This window comes from Lipophrys pholis, assembly GCF_963383615.2.
Source record: "Lipophrys pholis genome assembly, chromosome: 19".
NCBI classification, from domain to species: Eukaryota; Metazoa; Chordata; class Actinopteri; order Blenniiformes; family Blenniidae; genus Lipophrys; species Lipophrys pholis.
This window is the reverse complement of record NC_137647.1, coordinates 20,721,361-20,740,475: the sequence shown is the minus strand read 5'-3', so window position 1 is coordinate 20,740,475 and position 19,115 is coordinate 20,721,361. Positions and strand designations below refer to the sequence as shown.

Here is a 19,115-nt window from a genome sequence, read left to right as displayed (position 1 = left end):
TCAGTCCAAACTTTATTGATGTAATTGTTAATTGCTGTACTATACTTGAGAGGTTTTTGTTTCGTTTCTTTTTTGTATTTTTCTTTTTGTTTGAAACTTAAATGCTGAACTGTTCACTGGTATTTTACTATGCCTCAGGTTTTAAAAGCACTATGTCACAGTGAAATGCTTCATACTGTAGGCTATTTCTGTGGCGGAACACATTTTATTGCACAGTGGTTTATATGCTTGCAAAAGAAATAGGGCAAATATGAGGTGTGAACCTGAACGTGCAGCTCTTATTCTCTCACAATGTGGTCGGTGAACTCACTGCAAAGCGTTTTACTTCCCTCTGAGGTTTGACTCTTAATTTATTACAGAGGAAATGCACAAAGAAATGTTATACTTAATGTGGCACTGGATATTTGAGTTCCATTCAAAACCTTTTATATATCCATATTTTTTATCTACAACATGGGTAAAATATTTCAGAGCCAAAGTAATACGTGACCTATATATATATATATATATTTTTTTTTTTTTTTTTTTTTTATGGGATTTCACGCATGTAGCGCTTTATCACCGCTTCAGCATTCTCTAAAGTGCTTTACATTGCTATTCACATTCACCCATTCACATCAATGGAGACGGCTGCAATGCAAGTTCTCAGTCCATCCTTTGGCATCGAAGACCTTCGACAGACAGGGAATCAAAACTGCCACATTCTGATATGAGCCACCCCTAACTATGTGTTTATTGATGATGTGAGATGTTTTGTTTTAAGAGAGATTCCAATAAACTGTGGATTCAATAAGAATGTATTTTTTTCTGAATTGTTTTCATAAACAGCTATGATTAAGTAGTTCGAAGAGAGGCAGGTTACAATGGTTCTGACAGGTGCCAAGGAGAGGTGTTGGACAAAGAATGTTTGAGATGGAGCTGCCAGGTATGAAAAGAAGATTCATGTAGAAGAGGAGGACATGCAGCAAAGAGATAGATGATAGATGGTTTAACAGTCGAGGAGGAGGGTGAGAAAGGAGGAAGATGACCTGCACTGGCGACCCCTGAAGAAAGGAGCTGGGAAATACAGAATACAGCCTCATCAAAAACACAGCTTATGTCTCCCCCTAGTGGGTGAACACTAAAGAACCCAGACATACTATCCAGGTGGTACCAGGGAACAAGAAAATAAAGAAATTAGAAGAACAATGCAAACCTGGTTTTGAGACAAACTAAGTATTGAAGACATTGCCCCCTTAAATAAAAATTTGCATTCTGAAAGTCCAATCAAAGTCCTAATATTTTCATCTATTTATTTATTTCTTTACCTTTTGACATGCGGTGTTTACTTTAAGGTCTTCAGGGAAAGCGTTTCATCTGGCTTGTTTTACTGTTATCAAATATAAATGTGCCGAACAATTCCAATTGTTTCCTGATTATATGAAAGGTGTGCTTGGAAACAAACCCGAGACATAAAAAAAGCTTGATTTACACATGAAACTTGGTATACTGTAAATTTTGCAGTGTCCAAAGCGGATGAGATGGCGATTCAGTTTGCTATTTAAATGTCTCCAGTTGTTTGCAAACATTTGAAATCAGAATCTTTTTAACATATGCCACATTGTGTGTGCACGCTTTTTGCCCACCTACATTTTTTCGAATAGCCGTAATAATTTTTTTCTTCTGTTTATATGTTTTTGAAAGTAATCTTCCTTGCAGTTCTGGCTGTTTATCCCATTTCCGTTGGTCCCTGAACACATCACCGTGAAAGCTTCCGCCCCTTCTTCCGCTGCGTCACATCCAACATGGCGGCGCCCGGTGCGGCGGACCGAGTGGAGGCAGGCTGCGGTGTCACGGAGCCGTCACAGCCGCCCTGTGGAGACCCGAAGAGGCCTCAGTTCGGGACACGTTTCCTTACGGATCCGCGGCAGGTCTTCCAGCACAACGCCTGGTAGGTAGCTCACAGTCTCACCGCAGACAATACAGAGACAGATGTGCACGCGCACCATCCGTCAGTGCTGATGTCCGCTGACTGGGACAGCTCTATGGTGTGGAAACAGTCCACAAATTTACTTTTTTTTTTTTTTTACTTCATGTGATATTTCTGCCTAAAGTGCAAAATAAATAACTTAAGTTAAGCTTTGCCCACAGCCTAATAACACCTGTAATACCAGTTTGTAACACAAGATGGTGCAGTGAGTCACTCTGCCACTATTTAAGCCATCATTGAGTGAACAGAAGAAGCATGTCAGTCTGATCATCTGTACTTTTTAAGAAGAACCGTCTATTTTTAAGGGTTGCAGTTTGACCAGGGTAATCCATCAATATTATTATCAATAGTGTGAACATCTTTGTATATTCTAAGTTTTTTCTTTGTCCGTATCACCTTGTCATTCATCAGTTTATGTGTAATACATTTTATATTTGTGCAAGTTTCACTGAAACTTTCACAAAAAAACGGTACTCTTTCTTTGTCTTTCAGGTATTATTTATTGATAATATCTTATAATATCTGCTGGGATGTAATATCAACCTTGTCTAAATGTGACAAGAAGTCCCTCCCTTGGGATGTCTGCGAGTTTCTCTGCAGTTATTCTAACTACATAATAATCCTATTTTCTTGTCAACAGGGACAATGTGGAGTGGACGGATGAGCAAGAGGCAGCTGCGAAGAAGAAAGTTTTGGAAAACAGTCAGCCCCTACCACCAGAGAAACAAGGTGCCGTTACAGCTGCCCACACACATAAAGCTGACTGCATGAGCTGGCTGCAGACGTGGAACAGTTTCTAATTGCCTTCCTGAGGATGCAGAACGTGACCTTTTCTGTGTTCCAGGACGTTTGTGTTTGGGCAGAAACCAGCTCTTAAAATGGCATCCGTGATAACGTGTTTTGATTGCCGTCTTCACACAATTAAAGAGCTCATAATCAATTTTCGCTTTCCGTTGCAGAGGAATACGACAGCCGGGCCAACGAGTACTGGAACGACTTTTACACCATCCACGAGAACCGCTTCTTCAAAGACCGTCACTGGCTGTTCACCGAGTTTCCAGAGCTGGCGCCGCAGTGCAGCCTCTACCAGGGACCCAGCCCTGACGTCTCTGGTACAGAAGTGCTTCAGGAGAACGGCGCTGCTCAGACACAATGCACACAACTGGCGAATTTATCTTTAAGTGACGGCGACTTTCCGGGGTCGTCGGCCACGTATCGTATTCTGGAGGTGAGACATCGATATATAAGGCAGCCAACTTTTACTGAATTCATTTTACTGAGGTCTCAGTAATGGATAAGACAGGTTTTGGTAGAACTGAACATGTTTAAGTAGAAAACTCCTTGCAATGACATTACTTGTAATGGAGTATTGTACTCGGTTTACAGCAATGTAGGCCAGTGGTTTATTAAGTGTGGCGCAGATTTTAAACTGATGACTTGATAAATGTTCTTCTAATGACTCATCCATTCTTATAAACACACCCCATATGGTTTAGAGTTTATGAGAATACAAAAGCCTTCATCATCATCATCATCAAGATGTAACTGATATGCTGCTCTCTGCGCAGGTCGGCTGCGGTGTGGGGAACACAGTTTTTCCAATACTAAAGACCAACAAGTAAGAGCAGACGCGACTCTGAGCGTTCTTAAATGACTGCCACTGACACTCTTCACTCGAAAGCTAAAACTGCAGCTTTGCCTCCGCAGCGACCCGGGACTCTTTGTTTACTGCTGTGATTTCTCCAGTACGGCCGTGGAGCTGGTCAAGGTGAGCAGACTTGGATGGCGAAATTGATTCTGAATTTGTGACGTTGCTAAGGAACTGTTCTCGTCGATCAGACTAATCCAGAGTACGACACCGGGCGCTGCTTCGCCTTCGTTCACGACTTGAGCGGCGTGGAAGCTAATTACCCCGTCCCCGACGGGACCCTCGACGTTGTCGTCCTCATCTTCGTGCTGTCGGCACTGCATCCAGACAAGTATGGTCTTCTCGCTCCTCCGCCTTCCTTTTCAGCGGGCTCTAAATATTTCTCCGCTTGTCTAAAAAGTGTCACCTGTGTCTCAGGATGCAAGCCTCCATCAGCAGACTGGCACGCCTGCTGAAGCCTGGCGGCGTGCTGCTGCTCAGAGACTACGGACGCTACGATATGGCACAGCTCCGGTTTAAGAAAGGTTGGTCCAAGTCGAAACTTAAAACATATAAACTATTACTGACGGGAACATGGTCGTATATATATATAACACACCGACGCTGATGAATTCACTCACTTCACAGCAAAGGTCTGTGCTGAGTTCTTCAGTTAATGATGCGTGTTGGATTATTCCCGAGGAGTTTCTACCCACTATAAAATGTAGAAAGGAGTCAAAATGTTGGAACCGCCACACCACCTACCAAGCGTGCGGAGACCTGCTTTTCAATCGCGTGCTGTGTGGCGGCCACACTATGAGGTCGTGGTCCGTTCGCACTGTTGCCGAGAAAATCCCCAATTCAGTTCCAGGATCGGGAAGCCTTTCTGTACGACGTTCTCTCTGTGTATGTGTGGGTTTTCTTCGGGTCCTCCGATTTCATCCCACAGAGTAAACATCGGCCGCTGGTGTCCCGCAGATCACGTACGTCCTCCATCCGCCTCCTCTGTGGCCCGGGGACGTAGTTTCCAAAAAAGACCAATCACCTATAATTGAAATCAACATCGGTTGCAGTTTATTTTCATAAATGTTGTTACACTAAATGTGTTTTCAGGTTGTTTTGTCAAACGCATGTATTTACATTCACAAAGTAAAGTCCTCTCATGGAATTAGTTTCCTCGGATGTGTTAGATCAGAGGGCTGCAACCTTTAAGACCAAAAGAGCCGTTTGGATGATTTGCCACCAAATAAAATTTTGTCTGGAGCCTCAAAATATGTTTACCACCCAGAGTGAAGAATTGTTTGTTTGTTTGTTTGTTTATGTGCTGTAAATATAAAAACAATTTGCATTCGCAAAGTGTCACGTTACAATTTTGATATATATATTTATTTTTTTCCTTCAATAAAAGCAGTTTTAGTCATTTTAGTTTGCTGATTTTCCAGTTTGTTTGTTTTTGTTTTGTTTTTTGAGTAACTTAACATTTTTTTTCTGTTTTCAGCAATTCTGACTATTCTGACATATTTTAACTGTTTTACATTATTTCATGAAAATCAGTGTGAAATTCAAATAAAATAAGAATTAAAGCAAAAATGTTTATTCCCATTACATGGTCTGAAAGCTTCATGGAGCCGCTACAGAAGCGCTCCAGAGCTGCAGGTTGCAGACCACTGTGTTAGATCAATAAACAATGCTGGACAGTTTGTCGGTCCGGTACAGAGGGTGAAGTTTTTTGTGGCTCCCATCTTCTCTCCAAATACATGCTTGTTACATGAACTGGTTTCTCTATATTGAGCGTGGAGTTGTTTTTGAGTCTGACTTACTGCATGTCTTCACAGTCGGCTGAAGCAGCACAGACGGATGATTACTGCGTCTCTGTTGTGTCTTTCAGGAAGGTGTCTGTCGGAAAACTTCTACGTTCGAGGTGACGGGACACGGGTGTATTTTTTTACGCAAGGTACGGCTAAACTCTGAACTTGCTGGTGATTCACGAGAATCTTTCTCAGTTTTAACACCTGTGCTTCTCTTTGCTTCAGACGAGCTTCACGAGCTGTTCACCGAGGCCGGCCTGGAGAAGGTGCAGAGCCTGGTGGACAGAAGGCTGCAGGTGAACCGGGGCAAACAGCTCACCATGTACCGGGTGTGGATCCAGTGCAAGTACCGCAAGGCTCCGGTTCTGCCTCCTGACACATGAGGCGGGGGGTCCTTTGCCTGAAACTCAGAGCTGAGAGGAAGCCTGTGCTCGCTTTTCCCGTAGGATGTACGGAGTTGGAAAGGTTGCAATAAGGAGAATGTGACAGCGTAGTTTACCATAAAGGCTTCACGCAATCTCGGCTACCATCATGTGGATGGACACGTCAAGACTGTTTTCCTTTTTAGTGTCAAACAGGGCTGGTTACCCATCATATACAAGTGTCTATTCTGCCAGGCATTGTTTTTAAATGAAATGTTCTGGAATAACTTGAACGAATTTAATCACATTTTTGTATACACAGAATAAAAAATAAACTTGACGTGTGCTTGTTATCACTTTTAATTTCTTTGTATAGTCACAATCTCTGTGTGAATGGTGGGTGGGGTAATTGATCTGAAGTGAGTCCAGTGTGGGTATGAACATGATGGGAATGGTAACTTGGTGATGTTTTTGGTGTGGGTGGGCGATGTTAATGGTATTGTGTATGGAGGGGTTTGTCATTGGTCCAGAGACCAGAGATCTGGGACAGGCGTGGACTGACCGGAGGTGAAAATACTTTTAAACAATCTCACGAGAGAAGATGAGATTTTACTGATTATTGTTTACATTGCAAAAAAAAAAAAACATGAGAACCGAACCGAATCGATCCGGATTCAAGTGAAACGCCTGCAACTGAAACAACTTCCGAAACAGATCGGTTCTTTCCCCGCGGCGAGGAAGACGACCGGAGAACAACTTTGTTTTGATCCAGCTCGAAAGCCAGGACCTGAAATTGATCTCACCGCCGGGGGAGATAAAGATAGGGGGGGTAACTAACGCCAGCTTCAAGACATTATTTATACCTGGTGGGGAGAAAAAACGCAGAATCTCGAGGGTCGCCATTGTGTGGGACGAGATACCCGACCTTAAAAAAAAAACACCGATATGGTCCTCGGAGAGGGGGCTGTGATGGGGATCCCCGCTCAATAAGGAGCACGGAAAGGCGGGTTCGGGATACCCGGAGTCGTCAAGGCCTCCGAGGGAATCCTCCGTCGTCTTCCCCGAGCCGCAGGAGCGAGCTCGTGTCTCCATCGTGAACAATTGGCAACGCGAGGGTCGCGGCTGTGGATGCGGCCTAGCACGGTAGGATCTGCCGAGCACCGGGGAAACAACGGAGACGGTCCCAGTGTGTGCAGCAGGCCCTTCGGAGCACCGTCGGAATATTACATTACAGTGAGTATGTCGTTAGGCTGTCGGAAGAAACGGATCTGTGGGTGGAGGTGTGTTACAATGAGGCGTCGTGGCAGCAGCACCTGGAGACCTGAGCTGATGCTTCTCTTTCAGTTAGCATGTTTCATACCCAGCTAGCTCTAACGAGTGCCCATTAAAACCGCACACAGCCGCAGACACATGCTATATACAGTCGTTTTTAACCACACAGCTGCTGCGCACCCACAGCTGGACGTATTGTTGTTTATTATGCGGCAAATCGCGTCTAATGTTGGGAGCTAACGTTAACAGTTAGCCCCTAATATTGCTACGCTAACATCGAACTCAGACTGTGGCTCATTTATCCAACGTTGTGTTGTTTTTACCCCCAAAGCTGATCGTTAAAAAAAAATCTCTGCTGAGCCAGCATGCTCAAATTAAAGTTAAAGACTAACGTGTATTCCTGAGTGGACACCGGTGCTGCTGTTATTTGATTAATGTATGGAAGTAACAGATAACACAGAGTTGGGCGTGTAACTTAAACGTTAACCTTCGCTCGAGCTAACAAGCTGGACACTTATTGTCTATTGTGGCCTTTTTTTTTTTTCCATGGCAGTGAGTGTACTTGGCAGTGCCTCCACTAGTGACCTTTTCATAACTCCAGCGCCATGTAACTTAGGCCTATAATGCCAGGGCGTTATCACATGATGCTATAATTTTCCAGGCAGTGACTACACATCTGGTTCACGCAGTAAATGTATGCTCACCATTGGCTTTATTTCTGGCCACTTTATGGTGTCACGGTTTCTTTTTTACTCAGTAAACTAAGTGGCACAGCTGGTGGCAGGATGAACACACACATGATAAGGTTAAACATCATTGTCAAGCCTATTGATGACTCAGAACAGGAATTTTCCACATCCATATAGCTAAAAACAGCCATGACTCATCACAACTGGTGCCTTTCGAAATAGTGATCCCTCGCTCCTACTAGAATATTCCGGACTCCTCAAAATGCTTTTCTTAATCTTGGGCTCTTGTCTCCACAGACATGATGGAAGAACTGCACAGCCTGGACCCCCGGCGGCAGGAGCTCCTGGAGGCACGCTTCACCGGGGTCGGCGTGGCCAAGGTTTGTGTTAAGCAGACGCCATGAAAGATGGAGCAGGGCGCGCCTTCCTGTCAAAGTGCTTATAATCACAGATTCTCTCGATTACACTTTTCTGTGTGTGTGTGTGTGTGTGTGTATGTGAATCTCTCCTTTCTTTGTCTCCCTGTGCCTCGGTATCATTCTGCTGTTTGGCCCAGATGAGCTTGGCCCCACTCCTTTTCTTTGTCTGTCTCTGGAGAAGGTTGAGCTGTGTCTGTGTTTTTTGGCCGGTGTGATATGGCATCTCTCCCTGGCTCGTGATGCAGTGGCTGTATATGCAAGTGGTGACGCCTGCCAGAAAGGCCACAGACGGGACAGGGGTGGTAGCGGGGAGGAGGAGCGAAGGCAGAGGAGGAATGCAGAAATAGTTCTTGACCAGGTGTAAGTGGAGGGAACGTTTAGCCTCCCACCCCCTCGCTCGCTCGCTCCATGGATGGAGCTGTCTTTGTGGAAGGTGATCTTGGAACAGTGAGGGAGCGAGAGTCGGCGCCAGGAGTGGGCCCCATGCCAGCCATAGGCATAGCCCAGAGCATGGCATGGCTGCTATTGCAGAGAAAATGGCGGCTTTTGCGAAGGCATCATGCCACAACCACCCTGTATGACAAGAGATGCAATGTGCGTGGGGTGGGTGGGGGAGAGAGAGGGAGAAGTGTGTCAACAAATGGCTGTGAAAGAATATGGGTTGGTGGTCTAAAAGCTCTTCAATGTCACAGAGTGGCTTCGGGGCTGTTGTTATCTTTTTTTGTTGACCTTGGGCAGTGTGGCACTGCTGCTCCCTGTCATCACTGAATTGGCATTAAAGACAGGAAAAGTGTTATCGTTTCAGGACGAAGCAGTGCAACACCCTTTGATAATCAAACAACAATGGCCAAAAATTGTTGCACGGTATATTTTCTTTCAAACACACAGCCAAGATTTCTTTTTTGGGGGTAAAAAGAAGACTGTCGTTCCGAGATTAAGCCAAGCCGACTTTCTCCCGAGAAGGGAAAATGGCTGAGACCATGGTGAGCAGGAGGAAAATAGATGACATTATCTAAAGGTGACAGACAGACAGAGGAATACTTCCCCAGCAGCATGCCTAATGCTCAACCATTTTCGGAGGGTTCAGCGAGAGAGTTCGAGTGTGCTCTGAATGACTAAGTATCTCCCTGATTGGACAGTGTCTGCTGAATTCTGATGTGATTCATTTGATTGACAGGCATCACCTAGGGAACCGGCACTGGGATTTATGCAGGTCTAGAGTCAGTGGGAAGTTAATGGTGATGGTATTTAGTCAAACCTCTGCATCTCTTCCCTCCGGATTCTCGCCCCTTTCACTTAATGTTTTCTGACTGTGTGCGTTCTCTCCAACATGTGGGCGCATTCTGAAGCGTTGATGTGCCACATATATATATCTGTGTTTAATTGCTTCCTGTGCAGTGTTTTTATAGATTGTACGTCTTGTTTTAACAGGGCTCGGGTCAGAATCAGAATGAGTCATCCAATCAGAGTCTATGCAGTGTGGGCTCACTCAGTGACAAAGAGCTAGAGGTTCGTCTCTGTTACATATTTACAGGTTTACCTTTTTTTTTTTCAGTGCTAACCACCTCTCTGTTATTATACACGTGGCTGATTTATGCTGCTTTTTCTTCAGACTCCCGAGAAGAAGGCGAATGACCAGAGAGCGAGAAAACGTAAAGCCGACCACTTCGACAGCAGCCAAGGTAAAGCCGTCCCTCTGCCATGACGCTTTCACAGTCAATCCCAAATATTGGCTTCCCCTTGAAGTCGACGTCTCTCTCTCTTTCAGGCAAAGCCGGAGGAAGAGGACATAAAATTAGCGATTATTTTGAGGTGAGTGCCAGAAAGTGCGTCCGTGTGTTCCAGCAGAGCGTTGAACTCGCTCGAGCTTGGGATGCGTAGCTTCTAGTACTCGGCGTCTTACTCCTCTTTTTTTTTTTTTTCACTAACATTCCACTGACTCCCATTTTCTTCTTCTTCTTCTGTCTTCCTTCTCATATCTGTCAGTTTGCGGGAGGTAGCGGTCCTGGTACCAGCCCTGCCAGGGGAATTCCACCAGTAGTCCGCTCTTCCCCACAACACTCTCTCTCCAATCCCCCTGTCACGGTGAGCATGTTTGCTCCATGGTCTCTTTTATTTCCCCTCCATGCTTTTATTTTGTTTTTCTTCTCAGTACTCATTCTCGTTTCTCTCACCTCTGCTCTTAACGCCAGTCAGACTCACTTAAACATGGGAATTTTGCTATAAAACCCATGAGGTATGGAAACGATTCATTGAGACCTTTAACGGGAAATCAACTTGATATTTAGTAAGCTGTTTACGTCCTCTTTTCAAGTTGTAAACTCTCAGTACCGTTTCATGGTTTCGCTCGCCTTGGGTTTCTTCAGCCTGATTGGTGTCCTGTCTGTTCAGCACAGGCAGCTCCAGGTCTTGACAGATTCTGTAATAAGATGAAATTGGCACATTATTTGACTCTTGGTACGTGTGAAGTTTTTATTGGATGCGTGTCTCTGCCTCTCAGGTGCAGCAGGGAAGCCCCTCCTCCATCAACTCCGCCAACACGGAGCACTCCTCATGTTCACTGAAGCCTGCTTCTCTTCACATGTTGCACAAAGCCACACAGGTACCAGAGTCGGGATCATTGCCGTCTGCCTGTTATCTTGATTGTTGTAGTTTTTGTTTGAAATACATACTGTATAAACATAGTTGTTACAAGGATCATTGGTTGTATGTTGGGAATGCTTGTTGCCCTGCAGAATGATTGACCATTAATAGAAACACTTTCTGTGCTCGTCCCATAGTCTGACCTTACTATAGAGAAACTAACAGCAATGGAGAACAACAAGAACTCTGACCTGGAGAAGAAGGAGGGCCGAATAGACGATTTGTTGCGGGTACTAATCACATTACATTACATGCTGCTCTGCTTGACATTTTCAGTGGCTTTGAGAGTCTCATGTTCTGGGTCTGTTTTTGTTTGCCCGACTTAAGGCATGTCAGAGTTGAAACATATTTTTATGTACATGTACAACATGAAATGATCGCCTGACATTTTCCCTGCTTGTGTCCAGGCAAACTGCGATCTGAGAAGACAAATCGATGAACAGCAGAGGATGCTGGAACGATACAAAGAGCGCCTGAATAAGTGTGTGACCATGTCCAAGAAGCTGCTGATAGAAAAAGTATGTTCACGTCCCCTAATGTGGAGGAACTGCTGTGTTTTGTGAATAAGCTCATACATGAGCAATATTGAAACAGTCACTGAGGTTCGATACCTGCTGTCTTCACTCTCCAGTCCAAACAGGAGAAGATGGCCTGCCGAGATAAGAGCATGCAGGATCGACTTCGACTGGGCCACTTCACCACAGTGCGACACGGGGCTTCGTTCACCGAGCAGTGGACTGATGGATACGCCTTTCAAAACCTTATCAAGTGAGGGTCTTCATCACCCCCCCCCCCCCCCCCCCTCCCAGACTACCCTATATAATTAATGCATATTTATTAGTTCATAATACATAATTCCAGTAGCTCGAGCTGAGAAAATAATGTTACCCTCTAATGTCCATCTTGTTCCCAGACAACAAGAAAGGATCAACTCCCAGCGAGAGGACATTGAGCGACAGAGGAAGCTGCTGGCGAAACGCAAGCCCCCTTCCATGGCCCAGACTCCGCCCCCAAGCCTGGAGCAAAACAAACGCAAAAGCAAAACCAATGGAACAGAAAGCGAAGCGTACAAAACTTTTCATTGCGTATTTTCTCTTTTATATCTGGTGTTTTTCCAACAGGCGCATGTTCAACTCTGCACTCGGTTCTGTGTCCCTTGCAGGTTATCGCAGGCGGAGTACCACGAGCAGGAGGAAATCTTTAAGTTAAGATTAGGTCATCTTAAAAAGGTAATCCCACAATGAGGATAATGTTTTTGATGATGTGCGTACTCTGGCTTGGGTTTTTTTTTTTCCATTTATTTGATGAATTGCATAACTTTGGATGGTGTTTTCTTGGCTGTTGCAGGAAGAGGCTGAGATCCAGGCAGAGCTGGAGAGATTGGAGCGAGTGCGAAACCTGCACATACGCGAGCTGAAGCGGATCCACAATGAGGATAATTCACAGTATGAGACTTTTTTCTTTTTTTTTTTTTTTCACCTGCATAACACACAACATTGCAAATTTCATTGCAGTTTTAAAGGGTTTCTGGGTTTCATTTATACATGGATCTTTTATATTCCTCATTCTTAAAGCCTCTGTCATAAATAACATATAAAGGGACATTAATTCTATAGACATACAGTGATGTCACACATCAAATTAAAAAGAACCGCGCCAGCATGAACATGTAGGATAGAGCAGTTTTCAGTTGCTCCAAACACGAGTCCAACATTAACAAAATGCCCAAATCCATGCGGCATCGTGTCATCGAACCAATTGCTACACGGATAGAATCTGCATCTTTATGCAAGAAACACAAATTATTCAATTGATGCCACTTTTCATCGTGTCTTTCTTGATGGTGCTGATTTTTAGGCGCCACTATTTTATCATGTGTCTGCTATTGTTTGTACATAAAGGCTGCATTTACACCGTCAGTGAAATGTGACCCAATTCATATCTTCTTGCTCTTATGTGGCACAGATCGGACCTGCTATTGGACAGTACAAGCAGGAGAAAGACGCATGCATTCTACTTTGAGATTTGAAACAGGCCTCATCAGATAAATATCTGATTTACTGTCACATGAATATGTGCTGATGCGACCGCCGTGTCACCAGGCTGATCCTATTTTCTTAACATGGAGGCGATCTGATAGAAGGAAAACCACACCGTGGTCAGTTGAGGAGGTCACATGACTTCTCTGTCTTTGAGAAGAGGAGGAAATGATTGCAGCATATGCATAAGATGCAATTCTGGCCATTTTCCTCCGTGTTTGGAAAACTTCTCGGGCACCACGACATTAAGATCAAACATATGTCTTCATCCATGGCTTCACAGTTTGCGCTTGCTTCCGAAGTTTATAAACACTAGAAGTATGCATGTGTGATGATTCTGAAGTTGTAGGCAAGTATTATCACAAGAATCAGATATGGGTCACTTCATAAAACTATGTGTCACTACATTGTTAAAGAAATTAATTGAGGCAGCAAATCTGATGTGACTATCTGGACCTGCAGTGTAAATGCAGCCTTCCACATGTTTTATCTTGTAACCGATAGAAAAGTGTTGCTGGCTTTGTTTCCGTGGCCAAAGTGTATAAACCAACACTGCTGTGATGTTAAATAATCTAAACTGAGGTTTTTCCTCCCAACTCTACCTTTGCATCGACGTGTCCTTGTGTCGGAAGAACTGAGTTTGTATTGACTTTTTCTCCTGTGCAGATTCAAAGATCACCCCACGCTAAATGACCGATACCTGCTACTCCATTTACTGGGACGAGGAGGTTTCAGTGAAGTTTACAAGGTGAGTGTGAAAGGGAGAGAGCTACGCACATATACATTACTGTTCTGGAAAGAGGTTGATCATTTCACCACGTGATATTTTTCAGACATCATCGTCTGAATAATCATAGAATTAGACCAAAACATAATGTGATTCTAGAGGTTTATTATATTGGTGGGCTTCAGTATCAAACAGGTTCTTCTAAGCACGAGACAAATTAGGCGTGTTTGAGATGTGGAATCATTGTTGGTGCGTTTTCAGATCAGAGGTCACGGTGTGGCACCATTCAAAATAATTTGAGAGTGTATTGGAGTGTTTTCACTAGTTTTTTTTACCTGCATGTATACTTTTAACTTACATGAGATTTCTGTTCTTCAGGCCTTTGACCTAACAGAGCAACGGTATGTCGCAGTCAAAATCCACCAGTTAAACAAGAACTGGAGGGACGAGAAGAAGGAAAATTACCACAAGTGAGTGTTGTGTAATGAAAACATCATCACAGAAGTGTAATTACTATTTCCTTAATTGGTTTTTATTTTCCTCTTTTTGCAGACATGCATGCAGAGAATATAGAATCCACAAAGAGCTGGACCACCCACGAATAGTTAAACTCTATGACTACTTTTCACTTGACACTGACTCGTAAGTCCCTCGCGCTCAAATACAAATTTCCCCTCCAAGTGTATTTCGGTGGGATAAAAGTCTAACTGCACGCGCCCTTGTTTGGGAGCAGGTTCTGCACGGTGCTGGAGTACTGCGAGGGCAATGATCTGGACTTCTACCTGAAGCAGCACAAGCTTATGTCGGAGAAGGAGGGCCGCTCCATCATCATGCAGATCGTCAACGCCCTCAAGTACCTCAACGAGATCAGACCGCCCATCATCCACTACGACCTTAAACCTGGTGGGTTCACACGCCGTCGATAACTTTTATCAGGCATGAGACCACAACTGGGAACTTAAATCCGTTTATTTTTTCTTTCTTCTCCCCACACAGGTAACATCCTGCTGGTAAACGGCACCGCTTGCGGGGAGATCAAGATCACAGACTTCGGTCTGTCGAAGATCATGGACGACGACAGCTACAACTCGGTGGACGGGATGGAGCTGACGTCTCAAGGAGCGGGGACGTACTGGTGAGATAGTTGCTCATAAAACGAGTGTGCACACAAATACAGGAAACCAACAAGGAGGGATGAAAGCAGGAATATGATAGGGTTTTTAAAAAAAAAAAAATTTAAATGGCCATTCAGGGTTTTCTTGCATTGCACTGCATCCTTGTCAAACGGGAAAAAAGAGCAGCTTGTTATGAAGAAAACACTTGCAGTGATCAGCGGAGACGTCTTCAATACCAACAGAGAGAAAAGTCGTCGTCTTTGATCGTCGATGTGTCACAGAGACAAAGCATAAGAGGATTATAGGGCACACAGTGTAAAACATCACTTACTAACTTCAAAGTGCCCTTTCTTTGGCCAAAGGAACATTTCCAACACATTTCTTCTCTCTCCGTGGTTGTAATGTAACTGAACGATTCCTTCGCCTGGTTGTTTTTGCCGCTCGGCTGGTTTTGCAGGTGCAAACACAAAGATCATTTAGCAAAGACGAGCCACCTCACAAACAAACTCTGATTGCCGGGTTCTTGGAGAGAACTGGCTGCTGCGCACAGCTTTTCTTTCTTTTTCTTTTTTTCCCCCCTTAAATTACCGTCACGTTTTTTCCTTCACATGTGGCACAGAGCTGAAGTGATGCTGCAAGAAAATGACTGGTGCACAAGTTGAAATATGCAGGCGGTTTGATCCGGTTCGTCTCGCTGAGTCCCACTCTTTCTCACCTTCAGGTACCTGCCTCCTGAGTGCTTTGTGGTCGGGAAGGAGCCCCCCAAAATATCCAACAAGGTGGACGTCTGGTCCGTGGGAGTCATATTCTACCAGTGTTTGTACGGCCGCAAGGTACGACACGCAAGACAAATATCAGTATTTCAACAAAACTGCGTGAGAATTCATTTTACATGGACGTCTACCATATGTAGGAACAGATGAATGAAATCGGACGGTACTTTAATGCACTCCACTCTGAAACAGGAAGTTTAACAGTTGACAGCATCTTTTCCATTTCAGAGTCACCCACCAACGTATCGCTTGATATTTTTTCTTTGGGGGGGGGGGTACTGCTTCGTTGACTTTTGTTCCTTTCCTTTGCCTCTGCAGCCGTTTGGCCACAACCAGTCGCAGCAGGATATCCTGCAGGAGAACACCATCCTGAAGGCAACAGACGTTCAGTTTCCCCCCAAACCTGTAGTCACACCTGAAGCTAAGGTAAACGTCCCATCAGTTCCTAATGAATTAACAAAGCTCACATCGATCTCAATAGTTGAGAGGTTTTCAGTCTGGCTCAGTCACTTTGGCAATAAATCAGGTGTGTTTCTGCTTGTTTCCCTCCAATAGATGTGAATCCAAACTCATGTTGGGGAAATATGATGGTTAAGCTTCAGCACAGTATGAAGTTTTAACAAGACATTTCTTTGGCTGCATGTTCTCTCCACAGGCTTTTATAAGGCGCTGTCTAGTTTACCGGAAGGAGGACCGCATCGACGTGCACCAGCTGGCCAGCGACCCCTTCCTCATGCCGCACATCCGCAAGTCGGTGGCGTCCTCGGGCACCTCGGGCATGGCCGTGGCCTCCACGTCCAGCTCCTCCAACAGCAGCGCCTCAAACTGAGCCCACGCTTGTTTACCTGACAGACCGGGACGTTTCCGAGTGCGGGACGGGGAGGGTGACGCCCCCGCCCTCCTGCTTGAAAGCATCCCACCTGAAGAGTTGACAGGAAGTGGATCAGATGGTTGGGTTCAGACGACATGGACAGGTGAGGAAGGGCGGTCCGCGAGGCCCTTCGTCCCTCTCGTGTCTGTCCACCTCGGCCCGGCGGTCCTGCTTTCTGGAGGAAAAAATAAAAAAACGGGGGGTGGCATTGTTCTGGGGGTCAAAGCCCCGGATGACTCTCACAGCAAGGGGCAAGTTCTGGTGTTCAGGGGGGCTCACTGCGGGGTTAAGTGTTTGGGATGTTTCTGTTCAACTTAAACACACAAAAAAAGAAGAAAATAAAATGAAACTGCTTCAACTTGGCCAGATGGAAAGGACTGGGAAGGCCTCATACCCCCCCCCACACACACACACACACACACACACACACGCCCTCAGCTCTGCTCAGCGGAGGTCTGAACTCCACAAGCTCAAAGGTTTCAGTCGTTCTCGCCTCCCTGAACCCGACCGGCACCCAGCCGCTCTGCACCGCCTACGTGTGTCGACTCCTGAAAACCTTTCCAGCTGAAGCTCCACGCCCGGACGCTTTGTGACGGGGAGCGACCGCCTCGTCCGCCCCGCTCCCCCTGCCCCTGCCCCTCCCCCCCATGTCCTCATCAAACTCCTGTGACCAAAGCTTAGAACTTCCAGCTGGTGGCAGTGTCCCACCTCCAGTTTTTATAACCAACGGTTTTAGAGTTGCTACTTGTTCTGGAGTGGAAGCTGTTGAGGAGCGACCCCCTTTTACATATTTCTTTCTTTTCTTTTCTTTTTTTTTAAAGAAACTTTTCAATTTAACATGTTTTATGGAGAAAACTTGTGTGTTTTCCAGTTGCCTTTAATTAGAACTGTTTTTGTTTTGGATTGATTTCCCCCTCCTTTCCATAAACACATATTTATTTAGGTATGTTTGAATTTATTTTTTGGCCAATAAAATGCAAGGGACTGGTTTATCTAATAGTACTGTTGGGGGAGATTGGGCCTTAGCAGAAAGTTGCGTAAACCATTAAATACTATTGGTTAAAATGTGAGCGTCTGTGTGATTCTATGTCCTTCCTGCACTGGCAAATAAGACTTCCAACTCTGTGTGAGCTGGAAGTGTGGGATACTAAATAGATGAAATACATTATGTATGTACAGGAGCATTAATGTTCACAACAAGGGGCAAATTAGAGATTCCAATGACCATTAAATGCATATTTTTGGACTGGAAGAAAATGCAAACTGCAGGAAGACCTGGATTCAACCCAGGGATTTTTCTACTGCGAAATGAGCGTGCCAACCACTACACGTCTGCACGACACTCATTCTCATGTTTCCTATAGATACAGAAAGACTGCTCTTCTTTTCTTTACACCTCTGCAGGTTCCCCTCAAAACATGGATCTAAATATACTAAACCTGTTAGATACGGTTCTGTTAGTTCACATCAAAAGAAAATATAAGTCCGATTTCTGACCATTGAAAGGCCCCGTTAGAGCAAACTACTGCTTAACTGTTGTAAGAGTTACTAAATAAGCAAGTTTCATATGAAACTACCAAAGAAATCATATTATTGAAGTTAAATTACTGTTTTTTTGTTGGATGTTTTCTTTTGAAATTCATCAAAATACACAAACCATTTGAAAAACACCCTCAAGAGATGGAGAGAGTATTGAAAAGGAAGATTCAATTGCAGCTATTTTTACAATGTCTGAACTATACTCGATTACAAGTCAAAGTACTGTTCAAATGTACTCAAATCTTTTTGAAAAGTAATTGTATTTTCTAAAAGAATTTATTTGTTCATTAAAAAATTGCCAATCAAAACAAAAAGTTCTCTGTTGAACTTTTTTCCTAGAATAATGTGGATAAGAAGGTTAAATATGAAGTTTAATTCTGAAACTACCCAAACACAAAGTAGCATACTTGGATAGTGATCATGAAAGTATAAGTACCTAAAATTGCTACTTAAATACAATATTCTGAGTATTAGTAATTCATTACTTCCACTGTACACACGGAGAGCTATAGTGATGACATACAGAAAAAGTATTGAAGTACAATGTATGAGCATATAATTGTTGCTTTATTTTTACCTGATTTTCAAGGTTTCATTGTTTTTTTTCCAGCATTTTCTTTTGACAATTTTCACATTTTAGCAGTTTTAACCGTTTTGACTTTTTTTTTTTAAACAGTTTGTGTCTTTTTTTCTCCTATACATTTTATTTTCTTTTAGAAATCCTTTTAAAGCCTTTTTAGCTGCCCCCCCCCCCCCCCCCCCCCCCCCACACACACACATTTCTTGTGGTTTTAGCTCTTTTTGTCCTCATTTTTTGTCCTCATTGTCACCACTTTTTTAAAAGCCCTTTTTAGATAAAAGTCTTTTTGAAAATGACTGTGTGCATATCTAAATGCACACAGTCATTTTCATTTAGGTAAGATTTTGTGAAAGGTTCAAGGGGCCGAAGGTCGCAGATCCCTGAATGATCCAACCTTATCCTGACTTGTGATTGGATGATTGTGACTGATCATGTAAAAATCACTGTGGTTGTTGAAAAAGACAAAACATGATTTAAGTAAAGTCCAGCTGGCCTAATAGGCAAACAGACATGCAATGTTCATCAGTCGAAGGAGTGAGTTTACCCTCACTGTTTCTAACCGGAATCGAAAATTCAAGCACAGGTTTTGTTGAAGATCCTGCACAGATAAGAAAAGACAACAATGATTAGTGGAAAACAGATCCAGGCTGTAAAACAGACCCAGGCGGGTATATTGTGGTGG

The 19,115-nt window shown here is 44.0% G+C and overlaps 1 protein-coding gene across 3 annotated transcripts; it reads left to right on the top strand.

The window, feature by feature from the left end:
* Positions 1 to 1,776: 1,776 nt before the first annotated feature.
* tlk2 (tousled-like kinase 2) lies at positions 1,777 to 17,383 on the top strand. 3 transcript variants are annotated; one of them, XM_080487647.1, is made up of 28 exons: positions 1,777 to 1,930; positions 2,610 to 2,698; positions 2,929 to 3,197; positions 3,538 to 3,587; positions 3,677 to 3,737; positions 3,809 to 3,948; positions 4,035 to 4,141; positions 5,485 to 5,550; positions 8,025 to 8,107; positions 9,578 to 9,655; positions 9,759 to 9,828; positions 9,915 to 9,958; positions 10,133 to 10,231; positions 10,647 to 10,748; positions 10,927 to 11,019; positions 11,197 to 11,307; positions 11,421 to 11,557; positions 11,703 to 11,855; positions 11,952 to 12,018; positions 12,137 to 12,234; positions 13,495 to 13,576; positions 13,934 to 14,025; positions 14,108 to 14,197; positions 14,289 to 14,458; positions 14,552 to 14,690; positions 15,392 to 15,503; positions 15,762 to 15,869; positions 16,099 to 17,383. In XM_080487647.1, exons 1-28 carry the CDS (start codon positions 1,785 to 1,787, stop codon positions 16,270 to 16,272), a joined length of 3,030 nt encoding a protein of 1,009 aa, XP_080343773.1. In that variant the 5' UTR covers positions 1,777 to 1,784; the 3' UTR covers positions 16,273 to 17,383. The 3 variants fall into 3 exon arrangements, with proteins under 3 accessions (XP_080343773.1, XP_080343772.1, XP_080343771.1); XM_080487645.1 differs by lacking the exons at positions 1,777 to 1,930; positions 2,610 to 2,698; positions 2,929 to 3,197; ... (3 more) ...; positions 4,035 to 4,141; positions 5,485 to 5,550 and adding an exon at positions 6,333 to 6,999; XM_080487646.1 differs by lacking the exons at positions 1,777 to 1,930; positions 2,610 to 2,698; positions 2,929 to 3,197; ... (4 more) ...; positions 5,485 to 5,550; positions 10,133 to 10,231 and adding an exon at positions 6,295 to 6,999.
* The last annotated feature ends 1,732 nt before the right edge of the window (positions 17,384 to 19,115 follow it).

Coding starts and splice junctions, on each gene's coding strand:
- tlk2 (XM_080487647.1), top strand. CDS start 1,785: ATGGCGGCGCCCGGTGCGGCGGACCGAGTGGAGGCAGGCTGCGGTGTC. Junction 2,699..2,928: donor CCTACCACCAGAGAAACAAG/GTGCCGTTACAG, acceptor TTTCCGTTGCAG/AGGAATACGACAGCCGGGCC. Junction 11,308..11,420: donor AGAAGCTGCTGATAGAAAAA/GTATGTTCACGT, acceptor TTCACTCTCCAG/TCCAAACAGGAGAAGATGGC.